This window comes from Stylophora pistillata, chromosome 7 (assembly GCF_964205215.1).
Source record: "Stylophora pistillata chromosome 7, jaStyPist1.2, whole genome shotgun sequence".
Classification (NCBI taxonomy): Eukaryota; Metazoa; Cnidaria; class Anthozoa; order Scleractinia; family Pocilloporidae; genus Stylophora; species Stylophora pistillata.
The window spans coordinates 33,300,820-33,317,620 of NC_142525.1; the positions used below are offsets into that span (position 1 = coordinate 33,300,820).

At 38.8% G+C, this 16,801-nt stretch overlaps 2 protein-coding genes across 6 annotated transcripts; both read right to left on the bottom strand.

Annotated features, from left to right (window-relative positions):
- Positions 1–664: 664 nt before the first annotated feature.
- Positions 665–5,204, bottom strand: LOC111339402 (rhomboid-related protein 4). Of its 2 annotated transcripts, none has more exons than XM_088726739.1 (3): positions 4,294–5,204; positions 3,107–3,157; positions 665–2,529 (listed from the first exon to the last, which is right to left on the bottom strand). In XM_088726739.1, exons 1-3 carry the CDS (start codon positions 4,970–4,972, stop codon positions 1,901–1,903), a joined length of 1,359 nt encoding a protein of 452 aa, XP_088582865.1. In that variant the 5' UTR covers positions 4,973–5,204; the 3' UTR covers positions 665–1,900. The 2 variants fall into 2 exon arrangements, with proteins under 2 accessions (XP_088582865.1, XP_022801796.2); XM_022946061.2 differs by having other exon boundaries at positions 3,107–3,163.
- A 644-nt stretch (positions 5,205–5,848) lies between these two features.
- LOC111339400 (DNA repair protein XRCC1) lies at positions 5,849–16,762 on the bottom strand. 4 transcript variants are annotated; one of them, XR_015989283.1, is made up of 20 exons: positions 16,603–16,762; positions 16,390–16,482; positions 16,225–16,261; positions 15,238–15,308; positions 14,931–15,009; positions 13,957–14,036; positions 13,031–13,135; positions 11,937–12,302; positions 11,092–11,170; positions 10,899–10,945; positions 10,660–10,781; positions 10,506–10,546; positions 9,906–9,978; positions 9,461–9,602; positions 9,205–9,283; positions 8,822–8,987; positions 7,467–7,546; positions 7,025–7,175; positions 6,794–6,903; positions 5,849–6,382 (listed from the first exon to the last, which is right to left on the bottom strand). XR_015989283.1 is itself a non-coding variant. In XM_088726733.1 (20 exons), the coding sequence occupies exons 1-20, from the start codon at positions 16,651–16,653 to the stop codon at positions 6,272–6,274; spliced, it is 2,043 nt and encodes a 680-aa protein (XP_088582859.1). In that variant the 5' UTR covers positions 16,654–16,762; the 3' UTR covers positions 5,849–6,271. The 4 variants fall into 4 exon arrangements, 3 of the variants coding, with proteins under 3 accessions (XP_088582859.1, XP_088582858.1, XP_088582860.1); XM_088726733.1 differs by having other exon boundaries at positions 6,794–6,869; positions 8,822–8,981; XM_088726732.1 differs by having other exon boundaries at positions 6,794–6,869.
- Between the last annotated feature and the right edge of the window lie 39 nt (positions 16,763–16,801).

Sequence of the window (16,801 nt, forward strand, 5' to 3'; positions counted from 1 at the left end):
CCTTGACAAGTGGTCTGTGAATTAAAATTAACACGTCGTTGAAGCGTGTTGATGGCCAAGTGACAGTAATGGCTAACGACATAACATTCAGAATCGTAATCACAAGACGCGTACTTAATATTTCTGAAGGAAACGCCGAAAAAAGAAAAAATTTTCAAGACACATGACGCCGATGGAGAAAATTATGAATTTATCTATTTTTGTCTATTGTGTTGGTCAATGAACTTCCTAGGATCTATAGATTTGCTGTTGTTATCACCTACTCGTCTCGTTGTTTTCGTTCACACTTAACCATTGTCACCAGAGCAATCTGCCAGTTTGTAATTTCTTTCATAATTATGACCGTTGTGTCGCTACTAAGAAACAAGTCTGTCTTACTCAACCGAGAAAATTCGCCAGACCCTGGCGGCTTAGGGATTAAAAAAAAAAAAAAAAAAAAAAAAAAAAAAGCCACAGAACTGTGGCGGAGTAACTCGGCAAGGGAGCAGATTGTTGGACAACACCGCTAGAGCAGCGAGGAACCTGCGTTGGTGAAAGCTGGTTTAATCGTCGCAAACTCGATGCGTGCGGTTTTTGCCTCGCTCCAGTGATGGTCTCATGTCATACACCGCGTCAAGGCTCGTGTGATGTACGCTACTGTGAAAATAATTTAAACTGCCAATGGTACGCGTTCTCAATTTGGTTTTAGTCTGATGCGATCGATGCCTCAAAAATGTTTCCTCCGTAAAAATATCCAAGAATCGTGACTTTAATGTATACTCTTAAGTCAGGTTTCCGAGTAAGGACTGGAACCTATTATTATTTTCCATATCCCAACTTACCGAAAAAAAAAGGGTTCCAGTCCCTAATCGGAAACATGATTTTAGAGTATCCATATAATTTTCATTCACTATGAAGAAGGGCTAACGCTCGAAACGTCAGCCTATGAACTCTTTACGGTGGCCAATTTACAATTTCAACTTAGTTGATATACCAAATTACCTTGTTACCCCCACCGACGCAGCACCACAGTTTCTTTAGAAACCGTACCCCTCATATACTTTTCACGTGACTCGTTCCCAGTCGTCTTCAGAATGTGGACGACACAAAAGCGCAAGGGGTGGTAAAAAGTAAGAAAACGAGAGAGGAAGTGGCCTCTTTCTTTTTCCCATCAGCCCTTTCTCTCACGCTGCGGTCCCGGGTCCACGCGCCTTCTTTTCTGAAGACTGGAGTCAAAGAAAATTGTCCTAATCGGCAAAGGTTACAGCTGAGAAAAAGGAAGAATTGGAATCTAAAAAAAAAACCCGGTAGAGAAGACAAAATTCGAAAGCTTAAAGTTCACTTCCCTATAAAAAGTGCAAAGTTCCTCAAGCCACAGAGAATCCAATGGCGTGAGAGGTTTACGCTATTACACCGACAAGAGATTGCCGGCAAACCTAATATATTTTGAGAACTATATTTTGAACAAATTGATTTTCTAATTTTCGTTTCTCGTCAAACGACACCTTTGAGGTATTATTTTCGCGCGACGACTTAAACATCATAATTTGTATGAACTCACTTGAGAAAAATTGCTGTTTGTTAATGGACCTATCATAATTTATTCTCTCTTTATACTCTATATGTAAAACATGTGCGTTGAAAGAGCACGGGAATAACATATACGCAACCGCGACATTTTCGTATGAATGAGGCCCTGAATGTTAATTTGTTATGGACTCCCTAATTTACACAGATCTTCAATAATATAATTTTGGCCCAAAGATGCATTTGGCTGGAATCAAGAATCTACACTGTAACTTTCAGGTCTTTTGTAAGCGACCACCAACTGCAGGCCGCTCAAGTATTACAGCTGGTTTATGTGGTGTACCATCGCAGGTTCAACTCACTTGTAAGGTTGCGAAAGTCTTTTTCCAGTATGCTATCTTTCAAATCGCCGAAGCCTTCTTCTACGAATTTCATCCAGCGAACTTTCTTGGGGCGTGACACTATCCGTGGGGCACGGCGCATGTCTCCCTGGGTATCCGTTAACATTGTGTTCCTGCGGGGAAGCAGAAGGTTCTGGCACCATAGAGTAGGATCCCGCCGCCCTCGAGGGGTACGATGGAGACTGCGCAAACGCCCCGCCTGTATGAGGAGGTAGATCCGGAAGTCGGGGATAAAGACCTTCTCGATCTCGAGGGTACGGTGGAACTTCCTGGGAGGGGTAGGCTAGAGGCCCCTGTGACGGGTAGGGTGGCAGCCGCGAAGAAACATCACCAGATGAAGTTTGCGACCAAGAATTATAACGGCCCCCATTTTGAGGAGGGTATGGTGGAGATCTGGGAGATGGCTCTCTTCTCTGAGGCCGCTGGTTATCAGACCACCGAGAAGGCTCCCCTCCAGGGTTATCTAGGCTCTCTCTTATCGCCGTCTGTATCCGTGGGTCGTAATCATCCAGGTCTGGCTGTCGATTCATGTGTGTTTCCCGGAGGCTTGCCCTTATAGCCTCTCGGAGTTCTTCATCTGCGGAATCAGAATCACCCGGAGGCTGTCGGTTTCCTCTTCGTCCTATAGAAAGATTGGACCAAAGACGAGGAGTGTGTCACTTAGGTTGTGATTACAGCTTTAACCAAGGCTACAGTAATGGAAAACAACTAGGCTACTTTAAAACACCTGAGTATACGTTAAAATGCTATGTAGCATTTTTAGCCAAAACTGCTTCCTAATCCACAGTGAAGATGTCTCTTGTAGGCCATCCCTGGCTTAAATTTAAATTTTAATAATACTCATTTCATGAACTTATTGGATGAGTGCTCACTTGTGTGGTATACAGTGGCAGATCTGCACCTTGAGCTAAGAGGGAGTGGGAGGAAATTTTTTTCTGTGTGCACACCTGCCAGCTTTTCTTCCTTCTGCGTTACTTTATTTTTTTACCCAAAATAAGGGTCCCCCCCCCCCCCTTGGCTACCCCCTAGATCTACCACTAGTAAATACTTCTGAGAATTATGGGACATGTGAATATTGTACACTTTGTACTCATCCTATTTAATAAAGAGAGGAAACATTAAATTTGTATCCACAGGCAAGCTTTCTCTGAATTTTTTAACCTTTCACTACAACAGTTTTTTGGTTCATTTCATTGTACCTGTTGTCCCTACATGGTATGTGTAGGAGCGTCTCATTCCTCTCGTCAACCCTGATCCTGCGAAAAAAGGGGATAAAGCACTCTAAGTTTAGACAAAGAAATGTGATACATATAACCTAAAAATTTTAATTCATCATTACAAACAAATAGAAATAAACACTTCTTCCCTTGTCTAAGTCTTATTTCAGTGAAAAAGGAGGTTCTCACCATTACTTATATTAGATCATCACAATAAATTCCAAGTTATAACACAACCTGGAACAGCTCTTTGCCAAGAAACAGAAGTGGATTAAGTTATGAACCAATTAGAGGATCATTATTAAAACAACTTGAACAGGTAGGCTGATGGTCTTGGAACACAGCTTAAATTTCCTTTTAACTTATTCATGAGTATTAATTCATAAATGGACAGTAAACTATTTTTCTTGTGTCTTTTTTTTTTTTAATTATTGAAATATCGCATCATTTTCGAAAGAAAATTTAAATGTGTGATGCGGTTAGAGTAATGAGGTGATTTAATAGGAAAGCAAAGTTGCAAAAAATATATTTCCTGGGCTAGTTAGTTTCTTATCTTGTATACAAGGCCAGGGAGAGGAACCATCCCTACATTGGGGATTGAAAAACCTCCTCAATAGTTTTCATTAGGAGAACATACGGTTAAATTCAGGTCTGGCAGGTACAGAACATTAATAAATTGGCAAAAAGATGTGGTTGATTAGCAACCCAAGCAAGTAGGCTGTGTTCATCTTAATCACTTTGGGTCCCTTTCTTTGTTCCCACAAATAAAACGCCTTTGACAAAACAAATTCACCATGCACGGGTCAAGCTTCAATCACTTACAAAATTGTGGACACTCAACTATTAAGATGATTAAAATTTTGGAATAGAATACCACTGTCACCCCTAATATCCTTACTATCTCCTCTCTTCTTCTATAATGCTGCTCTTTGTTCTTTGAACAGCTGAAGGGGGGTATGCCAGTCATTCTCAAACTTTCTTTAGGGTGGCTTTGCGAATGTTACGTGTACACTAATTTTTTTGTGGGTTGTCTTGCAATCAAAGTAGCCAGCTATTGGTAAATTCTATTCCTTTGATTTTGTCCTGAGGACTCAATTGACTGAAGCACTTCAGACAATATCTACCTAGCTTGCCCTCACACCAGTCAAATAACACAAATATATACCTACCTGCACCACTGATTGTGTCCATGATAAACTTCAAAGGACCTTTAACATACATGAATCCCACAAGAATACCAGCTAAATGACCAGTAAATGAAACATTTGGAAACAGGATCTGAATGACAATCAACTCCACCCAACAAGCCCACCTCCCGGGCACAGGGAACATACCCATTACCATGGACACACCAGAAGGAAGGTTGTACGTTGTAAGAACTTTAAGAGAAAAGATGACACCTGAAAAACCTGCGGCACAGGTGTATATGTAGGAATAGTCCTCGGTTATATTTGCCAAGGCAATGTCTAAGGCCACAAGAACGCTGTTGGTTACGACAATGAACACGGACAAGATGTACAGAAATTTCGCACTTCCCATCTTAGCTTCAAGCGACCTGCCCTTCCAAACGAACGAGGCCATGTTGTAGTACAGATGAAAGTCGTCAAAGTGATAAAAAGCAGCGAAAATGATTCGCTTATAATCGCCATCGTACCAGACATGATGTGCACTAACACAAGCTTTTCCGAGAGGTGGAAGGTTTTTCAGAAGCTGGAGATAAACCGCGACGTTTATACCGATGAAAGACAGTGTCACTGGAGGAATCCTGTTGAAACCGATGTTGTAGAGCTGGCTGACCAAAAATAACAAACCGATCCCTGGGGATCTTCTTCGCCCTGGGCGAAACATTGTTTATCATAAAATATCAAGAAGCAAAGTTTCTCTTAAACCTGACTTTTTGCGATTTCGTTTCGTTTGACACTTCAAAATACAGGTGTACCTAAGTGGCCCTCTACTCTAAAGTGGCTCCCTAGAGAACAGTTCCTCTTTTATATTTTTGTTACTCTGACGTGTAAAAATTATGTTCGATTGGAAAATGCCTTACTCATCGCTTTTCAACCCGCCCGCCATCTTTGGTAATCTCAAGAAGGAATACGTGTTGATTAGAGCCTGGGTAGGGTAGTGTTGAAAATTCGCCTTGTATATATTAAATTTTCAAGGCAATCTAAGAATACTGAGAGACCCTTTCATTGAAATAAGAAAGAAATTAAATGATAGGGACAACACTTTTATTTCAATAAAGGAAAATGTATAGCCTTGATATACTGTGAAAAAACACTCCCCCTCTCCCCTCCCCTATTCTGAGATTTAATCCTAATGAGTTTATGGCCGTTTTAAAGACCAGCGGTTATTTCCGATGTTGCATACACGTCATATTCAACAAATTGAAGTATATCGGGAACACTTGGAACTCTCGCAACCAATACAGTACAGTACAGGGTCATGCAGGTCGCTCTTCGTTTCAGTTATTCACTCAGAGGAGAGGAGACTAGTGTATAATAGGGGTTAGCTGGAGAGTATCCTTTATCTATGCTTAAATTTCATTTTTGATGCCACATACGGTATCACAGCCAACCTGAATACTTGATTTCAATCTTGATCAAGCACAAACTTTTAAGAGGTTTATAATCAGAAAAGTTAAAAGGAAAGAAAAAAAAAAAAAAAACACCGGTGAACACCTGAAGCTTTGTAAAAATCAGAATGGTTTCAAGAAATGATCAAATATCAACAACAACAGAGGAAAACTTTTATTTTTCAGAATTTAGTACAATGGATGCCGAGGGAGAATGCCTTACGTCAAACGCCAGTTTGGACTTTGCGATGTGTGAAGTGCGGTGATCATTGCGGTGATCACTGCGGTGATTACTGCTTGGCAGCCTATCAATCTCTAATACCTTGTGAATTTCTGAGAGGTTTTGAGTTCAAAGAATTTACTAGCTAGGGAATTAAATTCTTCGTATGGTAATATGAAATTGAGGACCCCGATACATAGAGCAAGAGCACTATTGTCGGTGAAAAGATTTAAAACATCGATATTGTCTCGGCCTTTTCTCAACTAGTTTACGAATAATCATCGAAAACCGGGGTCGAAATCATTTACCCTGAGAAGGAGCTCGAGCTAATCACATTAACTCCACGTGGCCTTCACTAAGAAGGGACTATGATATATGGCTGAAATGGAACAAAGGCTCCCTTTTCGTGACAGACAATGATCCACCTAGGTCGCACAAAGGCCAGGGAAGGGTTTTCATCGAGAGCCTGGGAAGAAGAGGAAAAACAAATTGTTATGTTTATGGAACACCTCAAAGAGAGACTATAGCAACTATAGGTTTGGCTAAGATATGTCGATTTCTAGATTTTTTTCTAGTTCTTATAGTTCTATAGATAAACGAAATTCTCTTTTCCCTGGACCCCGCATCGAGAAATTCCGTAAAAAAGAATTCAGTTCCCTCTTCTTCTCCAGTCATTTTATCGGCGAAAATAGTCTTCGTGTAGTTGTACATGAATTCAGAATTCATAGACTCAGAACAACGGATTATGAATTAATGAATTCAGAATTCAAGGACTCAAACAACGGATCAAGGTGTAAGTCTTAACGTGGTTCGTCTGCTTATGAAATCTCATGGGTAACAAAAAAGAGGGAAGAGCTAACTAGTAAACTTTACTCACCTCATCAAAGTGTTTGTCCCAACTTTCGTTGGTGATAACAAAGTCCACATTATCACTCATGTAATCTTCTATAGTTCTGCAGGGAATGAAAAGAGTCAACGGAGACAGTTCTGAGGATTGAGAAGAAATTTACGAGAAAAAGACGATCACTCGGCCCTTTGACGCTTGCAAAAACGTCCTGCAATCAAACAGACTTTTTTATTATTATTATTATTATTATTTGATTATTACCCGTTATAAGCAGTGATGTATCTTATCAACAGTCTTCTGGTCTTGCCATCAATTTCACCATAAAGCATGAAATGCTTATGAGAGAAGAAGTCTGGTAACGGGGGAAGGTCCCCTGAGTCTGAGGTAACTTCATCAGCAGATTCCGCTTTACCTGCGAAAAAAAGAAAAAAAAAAAAAAAAAAAAAACGGCGAGGGTCTGGTATTATTTCTGATAGAAATTGGAGGGGCGTTAAAAGAGGTCGAAAACTCCTGGTAAATATTTATAGTGAGCCTGTCAACAATTCCTTCTCGAAAATTGCACAACGTTCCGATAAGGGAAGCAATTTTAAGTTCTGATTTTGAATGTCCTGAGATCTTAGACTGAAAAGAGCCATGAATTTAATATTTTGATAAAAAAAGGGATTCGAGATGTTTTTATGAAGGCCACCTTCTCCTTCCGTACCTTTTTTGGTCGTGTCCTCTTGTTCGTCATCAGTCGTACCGCCATATATATCTTCACTTTCCCCGGTTTCTTTTTGGATTCTACAAAGATAAAATCACATAACTAAATCAGCGATATGAATACAGGTGGTAAGTTTCTAAAGAAACTGTTGCGCTGCGTCGGTGGGGTAAAACGATAATTTGATTTTATCAAATGAGTTGATAATGTAAATTGATAAAGGTAGGTGAAACCTACGTACGAGCCATGTGGCACATCGGACCTGCGCTTAACTTCGGTTTCCGTAGCATGAAGCGGCTAGGAGTAATTCTACCCCCCCCCCCCTCCTCCTGGATGGGATGCTAGTCCATCGCAGGGTTACCCCCAGCATTAAATTTGCCAGTACCCATTTAATTCTCCTGGGTGAAGAGAGGCACTGTGAGAGTAAAGTGTCTTGCCTAAGAACACAACACAATGTCCCCAGCCAGGGTTCGAACCCAGACCACTCGATCCGGAGTCGAGCGCACTAACTATGAGACCACCGCGCCTCCCACATAATGTAAATTGGCCACCCCGTAATGGGTTTCAAAGCGGACGTTTCAAGTGTTAGCCCTTCTTATTCGCTCTACTGAAGGGCTACCGCTCAAAACGTCAACTTTGAAACCCATGACGGGGTGCCCAATTTACATTATCAACCCAGTTGATAAAAACAAACTACCCTGAAGCAGCAATAGTCAGATTACATGCCAATGACACCTTGCACCTATGAAGGAATATTCGGTTAGAGCAGTTTTCAACTTGAGTTGATTGACTCGGTTTTGCATTGCTGCGCCTTATGATTGGTCAAGAAAGATCGCTCTGCCCCTTCAACTAATCAGATACCATTCTTTGAACCATTCTTTGGACATTGTAAGAAAGAGTGATATGCACTCCTACAATACGCGCAATAACGATACTATAGAGCTCCCCACAATCAAATACAATTGGGGAAAACATCGCTCGGGGTATCACTGTTTCAAAGACTTTAATGAGTTAGAGAGAACTGTAAGAAACTCAGTAAGTTTGCCAATTTTTAAGAAGTGTCTTTTTTCTGCTTTTTATAATTAAGTATTTTTTTTTTAATTAATTTTTGCAATGTATATGTTGTAATCATTTTTATATTTCGATTTTAGCTCAAATTTCTATATTTTTATTGTATTTTTATATAATACACATCTAGTATTTAGGACCTCTATGTAAACCACTATTGTGATGGAGCTTCCTAATAAAAGATTGTTATTATTATTATGCCGTGTAACAACCCACGCACGACTTGATCACGTGCGTTTTTCTTTGTTTTCACCGAAGGCTGCTTTGCCTTCAAGTTCTGGTTTGTTTACCTTCTCAGTTCATCCTCTGTATCATAATCACTGGCTGAAGTGTCTTTTGGGCTCAAATGAAATGGAGCAATTTCATTTTTTACAACTCTTTTTTCCGGTTGAAGCGATTCGTCGTCAGTTGAACCACCGTAAATGTCATATTTCTCTTCTGTTTTCACGGCTGCATCTTACAAGAATAAGAAAAGAAAAAACAGAAAGCAGATTTGACTGAAGAAGCTGGGGCAATTTCCAACAAAATCTAAAATTTACAACCACCCCATTTTTAATAGTTTTCAATACCTTTTTTTAATGTATGTCTGTGTTTTCGATTCGTTTCAGCATCGCATGTTATTATTATTCAAAGCAGACGTTTGATTCTGATTGGTGAGTGCGCGTCTACATACCTTTCTTTTCATTTGGACCCGAGACTTCCCTTCGTTTGGCCACTGGAGCTTTGTCGCTCTCGGCGGGAGTTTCGTCTTTCTGTGCGTAGACAAATTAGAGTCGTTTTCATTCAGACCAAACGGCACCTATTTCGATTTCATGTTTTAGAGCCAATGGACTGACTGAGGATCCAAATTTTTTGTACCAAACTTGAGCTGCGTTTAATAAGTGTTCACGTGCACGCGACAAGAAAATCACGTGCATCACTAATCGCACCTTTGAATTCGCATCACTTGTTGGAGCCTTCTTTCTGTCACTTCCAGTTTTAGGAGGTGGCCGTTTCGGCGGGAGTTTCGTCTTTCTGACATCTTCTTCACTGCTTTCATCAGATGAACTGCTATCGCCTGGTAAGTGGTAACTTTCAGAAAAAAGGAAGTCGTAAAGAAAGTTTATTCATACATAATTTCTAATCAAGAGAAAAGTTCAATAATAAAAAAACTGGATGGAATAGTCCATAACTGAGCCGAAGCGTTCGGAAACGAACGAACGGCGTCCGAGTTCGAATAGAAGCGTCGGAAATCGGGAAGAAACGTACAAAAACCTTTTGAACACCTGCGCAACACAAACGCAACGTTACAAATAGGACATCTCTCGATTTCTCGACAGAAATTTTCTTAAGAGTCCTAAGTGAAATATGAGGCGCAGGGGCGTAGTTACTTACTGTCGCGTGGGTAAGCGTTTGCTCTTTTTAAAACAGTCTGTTATCCACTTCTTTGTGATGATCCTTCCTTTTCCTAACGTTATGTAAAAAAAAATATAGTAGACATTAAATAAATCAAGATAATTTTTTCAGGTTACCTGCAGTTCAAGTTATTGCATAAAAAGAAATTTGAAAAAAATTCAGGCGTCGACAAGGATGGTGCTCTTAGCCCCCCGCCTTCGGTTACTTTCCCGTTACAAAATGTCAGTATACGTGTTCACCATACTGATCTATTTGAAGGCTCGATTACCAGCAGCTAGCCAGCCGCTGTCCAGGAACCGGAACGAGAAAGACTGGACCCGAGAGAGCGGCGGAAATGGAGCCTAACCTCTTTACATATGCATTGGTACTGAGAAGGACAATTCTTTTTTGTCAATCGGGACCTTCTTTTTTGTCAGTGATCATTTTCTTTATTCTCATGACCTCAATGTTGGATTCAGTCGTGATGATCTACGGAGAAATCACATGTTAATCAGATCAGGGGTCAAGGGGTTAACTTCGTATCGAAAACTCCTTTGGCCACTGACACATGCTTGAAATTTAATGCAAGCAACAACTAACCTTTCACTTGGTTGAACTTTGGAGTGTTGGCGAAGGCACAACTACAAAAAGGAAAAAAATGAGGCATTAAAGTTCATTGCACGCAGTGCAGCATGAAAGTTTTGCAGGTCTTACTGTTTGTAGATTTTGAACATTGTCACAGCACGCCTCTTACATGAGATGTGTGCATCCTATTCCCCAGTCCTGTCTGTATTGCGCTCCCATCTGCAATGCTTTTTCGCGAAGATCACCTCGCTCAGGGTTCACAAATCCACTTATAACAAACACCACACCTTTCTTCGAAAGACAAACAAACAAAAAAATGCAAGAAGCGATTAGAGCCTAAAGTGAATTGTTTATGCTGAAAGACAAACGAGCAAAGAGGTGAGATGGATTTTAGAAGCCAAACGTTACCATAATTTCATCAAAAGGAACAGAACTTTCGTCACGAATGGGAGATTCTGAAGAAAAAATTACAAAATAATTACTTATTGCCTGGTGGGCTTGTCATCGTTGTCTCTTTCTAGCAAATACTTGTATTGGCGTCAAAATTAATTCAGTCACGGTCAAAACATTTTGAAAAATCATCCTGTTTATGTGCTTTCACCTCTTTTTTTCTTAGAAGGTGGCGCTGGTTTGTTTCCATTTTTCCCTTCTGGTGAATCTTCATACTTCCGTTTGGTACTCTGAAAGTCAAAAAGAAAGAAAATTTTGATTAGGGCTAGTTATTTCCAAATGGTGGTGAAGGGTTTATTCGTGACGCGTGATCAAGGCCAAAATTAGTATGTGGCTCATGAATTTTACAGAAAAGCGAGCGTGATTCGTGAATTTATCAACCGAAAACCTTGAGGCGTGAGGCGTGATTTGCCTCCTGAAATATACGTGACCCGTGAATTTTAGATTTTCCGGGAAACCTTGTACACGAGAAGAGAAATTTGGCCTTTTCCCTTTTTCAACAGCCGTCCTCAGGCACGGAAAACGTGATTAATCAAGTCGAAATTTGTTCTGAAGCTAACTGAATGAAAAATTGGTGCATTTAAAAAATTGACCTGAAGTTCAAGTTTGAAGTTCATTTATTTGTTTTAGCAGGTTGATTAATTTGGCAGCTGTAATAGCTGATGTGGACCTGCTGTCCTAACCCACCCATCCCACCCCAGGGGAGGACATCCATCACACAGTAATCTCGTGTGTGGGAAATTAACGTCTCCTGCCCCAACCCTGCAGGAGACGGGACCTCCATTTATTCGTCCCTATCCGAGAAGACTAGAATATCTAACCATTTCTTGATGTTATAGAAAGGCAGCAAATTCTTCTCAATTATTTTAAGACCCTGAGCGTTGGTCCGGCCGGGGCTCGAACCCTCGACCTCTCGCACTACAGTCCAGCGCTCTATCCATTGAGCTAACCGGGAGGCGGTCACCCGCCAATAAGAACCCGCCAGTAAAAACCTACCTCAGTTGTTTTCCTTTGAAAAGATTTCTCATCCGGTTTTGGGGAAGATCTTCGTTCAATTTTGTCTGCTCTGTCTCTAGCAACTGGTTGTCTGTCTGAGGCTACTGAGGGTGTACCTTTGGTCCCTAACTGTCCATCCTTGGGTGATGGGTGTCTGTGATTTTGAGCAGTGCTGGCAGCTATTGTTCTCTTGTCAACTGAAGAGCTGGTAGCCAATGATGCTGCTCGCACTTCAGCTGCGGTGGCCATGGGTGGTGGAGAGGTTTTCTTTTGAAGTTTTTTGAAAAACAGATTTCCAGAGGAAATTTTTTGCTCTTCGCTATCACTATCATCTTTTAATGTGAAGCGTCCAAGTCTCTTTGAACCCTGAAATTATCGTAGAGAAATCATGATCATATTGGTCTAAAATAAATTTTCCAAGAAATTGGCCATATTCTGCTACAGAATGAGCCAAGAACATGATACAACTGAAGCATATTTGCCAGAAGAAGTAAGCCGATCACTGGGAAGAGGAATTAAACATCAAAACGTTCACTAGATTTAACAACTACTGGCCTTCATTCAAAGACATCCTACACTAACAAAATCAATAATTTAAGAAAGCTTTCATGGTAGCAGGTACAAGCAACTCTACCGTCCATAATAAGCATTCTTATTAGGGTTAACAAGTAAGTAATGCTTTAACAGACGGGTAGAGTTCACTTTGTTTGATTTTAGGGATTTTTCTCATGATGCTTATTATTAGACATCCTACACTAAGAAAATCAGTTATTTAAGAAAGCTTTCATGGTTGAAGGTCCAAGCAACTCTGTCACCCATAATAAGCATTCTTGTTAGGGTTAACAAGTGAGTAACGCTTTAACAGATGCCTTGGGTAGAATTCAATTTGTTTGATTTTAGGGATTTATTTTTCTCATAAAGCTTATTATAATTTTTTTTTTAAATTGTAGAAATCAAGGTTGCACACAAGTAGGACTATGAAAATAATCATTCACAATCTCTCTAAAACTTTAATAAAAAGTCTTGCCAAGGAGCGGTGCAGAGAGATGAAAAGTGAAAATTTCTTTGCCACAATAATGATTTTTGATACTCACAGTCATTGGAGTGTGGGGCTTTGCTTTCTCTGTAGCTAAAGAGTACTCATCCATGTCATCAGGGGGAGAGTGGAGGTTTATAAAGGAAAGACCATACCGTTCATTCTAAAGGATGGCAAGAATAATCAAAAAGGAACCTGTTGCAGTTTTTTTTTTTATCTTTATTAACTGAGGACAAATGTATTGATTTCATCATCTTTGTCAATTTGCACGTTACCTTTTCCTTGTTACAATTTTTCCCTACTGAAAAGTGGAGTGTGACTGATATCAAATTAATATCAACTTTTAATGCCATTTATGTTGAGGATAATGGTACTCGCTTGGTTTACCTCTTGAAAATTTATATTGGAAAAGTAAAAACATCTGTTTCAAATATAACTCTAGAGGATGAACTGTTATCATCTTGCTGAGCAATGAGCCACACATTCTATCAGTTTACAGGTAAATAAATAATAAATAAATAATTTAATGATGGACATTCCACTAGGTGGCGCTTCTTGTTCACTGTTGCCAGATCGAATTGGAATTTGGAATGTTGGTTTCTGCAGAAGGAGGAAAACCAGAGGAGCTGGAGAAAAACCCTTAGAGCAAGGACGAGAACCAACAACAAACTCAACCCACATGTGATACCAGGTCTGGGAATTGAATGCTCTCACCACTGCACCATCCCTGCTCCCCTTGGTGATGAGAATACAAAAAACCATCAATTTGAAGATACTGCCTTGATCTCTAACCAAGTTCTCAATTATATCATAGTTTCACAAGTCAAGATGTGCTTTATATGTAGTAAAATTGTCTTTTCCTTTTATTGAATAAGACAATCATCTCCAGTTTGAAAAAGTGTTGTTTAATCTAAATACAGGTTAGGTTTAATTTTCTAGCCATTTTATAATCCTTTCACATAGAAAACCTATGATGTGTATTACCTTATTAAATGGTTGGGTGCACACTAACTTGATCCGGTCCCATTTCTGAGTAGCAATTGGTTTAGAGAGCTTATCAACACCTGACGATAAAGTTAAATATTTAGGGAGAATATTTTGAATTGAATATTAATTAATTTCAAATAAATAAATAGAAAGAAAAATGCAAAAGGCATAAAATCTGATGAGCTTAGAGTTATATGGGCACACTAATCATAATGTTTTAGTATAATTTCAGAGCTGAGCAAAGAGTTTCCAGCGATCTGATTGGTCGAGCGGTTCCTAATATGAAGCTATATAAACCACTCCACGTGGTTTATATAAAATATTAAAATAAAATGTTAATAAATGTTACTAAAATGTTATGATTTTAGAAATTTCTCTGTTGTTCAGCTCTGTAATTATACTTAAACAATTATTCACCTCACCTTTGGCAAATAATTGTTAAATACTAACCAAGAAAATAGAGCCTAACCCTGTAAATCTCAGTGGAGATCAGGTCACTTTGACTTACCATATCTCGCAGAGAGGTGAAAAAAAATTCAAAATTGTCAACTTCAAGATAGAACCATGTTTTCAAAAGTATCAGTGGATGTAATGCAGTACATTTGAATCAATGGTGAATTCACTTTCAATCTGTTTGACATTCCTTTCTGGTAGTGGGTTAAAAATTTGAAAGCTTATGGAACAATGAAACATTTGTAGAGTATCCATTGGTCAGGTGACTTCTCACTCATTTCTCTAAAGAAATTTAACTGTCCTTTATTCAATAAACAAGACAGTATATTCACAATACAATACTTGTAATAAGTTACTTCACTTTTATTAAGGAGGGTAAATTTACAACATGATTGAGTGATAGGAAGTTCCTTCCAGTGGTAACATCAAGTAACGTTATCTGACACAATACACTACAACATTATTTGCCAAATCCAAACTCTGGGGCAATCAAAAATAAAAAGATTGCTCAGGCCTACCAAACATCCTCACTCTGTTGGTGTTGGTAAAAGATTTACTTTCAGCTGGGCTCATAAAAGATGATGCAACAAGAAGAACCTAACAATAATATATAATAACACTCTCAACAAGCTTCCTATCACTGGTTATTTTTATCAAAACTATAAATTAAAAAGCAAACATTTGAAACACTTAAAAACCAAATTAAATACAATGCTCTTGTTTTTGTCTGCACAGTACAAAAATTATGCAACACAAGCAAACAAACAAGTGAAATGTATAAAAATAAAACAAAGCAAAAAATTCTTTTGAAAACTTGGATTTCACCTGAAATTGTTCATCAGAGCTCCAAGAAGATCGTCCAACTAATACTTCCACTAATGCTGAACCATTGTTACCTAGATAATTATGATCAATGTAAAGTAAACAGCATTGAATACCTTTTAATATTTAACAATTATTCCACAAGCACGCATTGGATATGAGATGACAGATAGCCAATGAGGCATGTTGCTCCAAGTTGGCTATAATCATCTCATATCCAACAAGCGTGAGTGGAATAAATGTTTTATTAAAAACACCTCAAGATATTAGACAAATCTTACCAAATCTTAAATTTTTTAGCTTTCTTTTAATTTTAAGCTGATGTATATGCTTACCATATTTGTAGATTATGGTATATAATAATAATGGCTAAGCCAATAAAAAGTCTTGAATTGCATCATCCAATGACCCAGTTTTTAATATCTCTCATACTTAATGGCAAGCAGCCTTTTACCCTTTCACCACTGAAAGTAATAACTCTTCTTACAATTTCAAAACACTGTCTACCTGACAGGAGATTAAAATAAACAGACTTGATGACCAGAGGACATAATCTTGATCTTGCATTAAATTCTCTCAAGAAATTTATGTGGGAATGTGTGGCAGCGAAGAGCAAAAATTATTGACTGAATTGTTTGTAATGGGTGACAACAACATCCAGGGAGAAAAGCTTGTTAAGTTAAGCTCATAGTTTTTTACTTTGGTTATATCAACTAAGTTGAAATTGTAAATTGGCCACCATAAAGAGCTAAAAAGCTGATGTTATGAGCGTTAGCCTTTTGCTCTGACGAAGGGCTAATGCTTGAAATGTCAGCATTTAACTCTTAATGGTCGCCAATTTACAATTTCAACTTAGTTGATATAATCAAATTACCTTGTCACTCCCACCAACGTAGCACCACAGTTTCTTTAGAAACTTACCCCTTTTATTCATAGTTTTTTAGTTCAAGATTCATATTATAACTACTTCTAGAAGGAAAAGATGCTGACCAATATCAATGGAGTGTATCTGCATTGCCTTCTCAAGCTGAAATGGAAAAAAAATTTAAGTCTTAACATCATACAAGAGTATACAAAGTTTTACCACAATGGAAATAATACAGGCATTCAGTGTGTTTGAAGTTGCACAAATATCATTTCTATCAAAACTTTTACCTCCAAAATGACTGAAGCTTGTTTCTCTCCTGGAGAAGCACACCTCCATTTTCTATACGTTTCTGATTTAAGCAGGTTCTGTGCTGGTTGTGTCTAGGAAGAACAAAGTTGTGAAATCAATATTTAATGTTTAGGAAGGGGAAGTTGTCGATTCAACTTCTAGATTAAGATATGGCCGCGTGACACAAGGAAAGCGAAACAAATCGAACTTACCGTATCTTCGCTGCTAAATGATAACACATGTCTGGGACGAATAAGAGGCATACCTTGGCTTTTAACAATTAATTTTCTTCATAAATCGTCAAATTCTGTAAAAGTAGCAAATTAAGACATGGTAACTCGCCAGGTGTAAAACATCCCCCAGGCATTCCTTGTTTTGCACGGTTGAGCTCTGGATCCAGTGTTTACGTCA

Coding starts and splice junctions, on each gene's coding strand:
- LOC111339402 (XM_022946061.2), bottom strand. CDS start 4,972: ATGTTTCGCCCAGGGCGAAGAAGATCCCCAGGGATCGGTTTGTTATTT. Junction 3,164..4,293: donor GGACACAATCAGTGGTGCAG/GTAGGTATATAT, acceptor CTTTTTTCGCAG/GATCAGGGTTGACGAGAGGA. Junction 2,530..3,106: donor ATACCATGTAGGGACAACAG/GTACAATGAAAT, acceptor ATCTTTCTATAG/GACGAAGAGGAAACCGACAG.
- LOC111339400 (XM_088726732.1), bottom strand. CDS start 16,653: ATGCCTCTTATTCGTCCCAGACATGTGTTATCATTTAGCAGCGAAGAT. Junction 14,037..14,930: donor CAACAGAGTGAGGATGTTTG/GTAGGCCTGAGC, acceptor CTTTATCGTCAG/GTGTTGATAAGCTCTCTAAA. Junction 8,988..9,204: donor GGGTCCAAATGAAAAGAAAG/GTATGTAGACGC, acceptor TATTCTTGTAAG/ATGCAGCCGTGAAAACAGAA.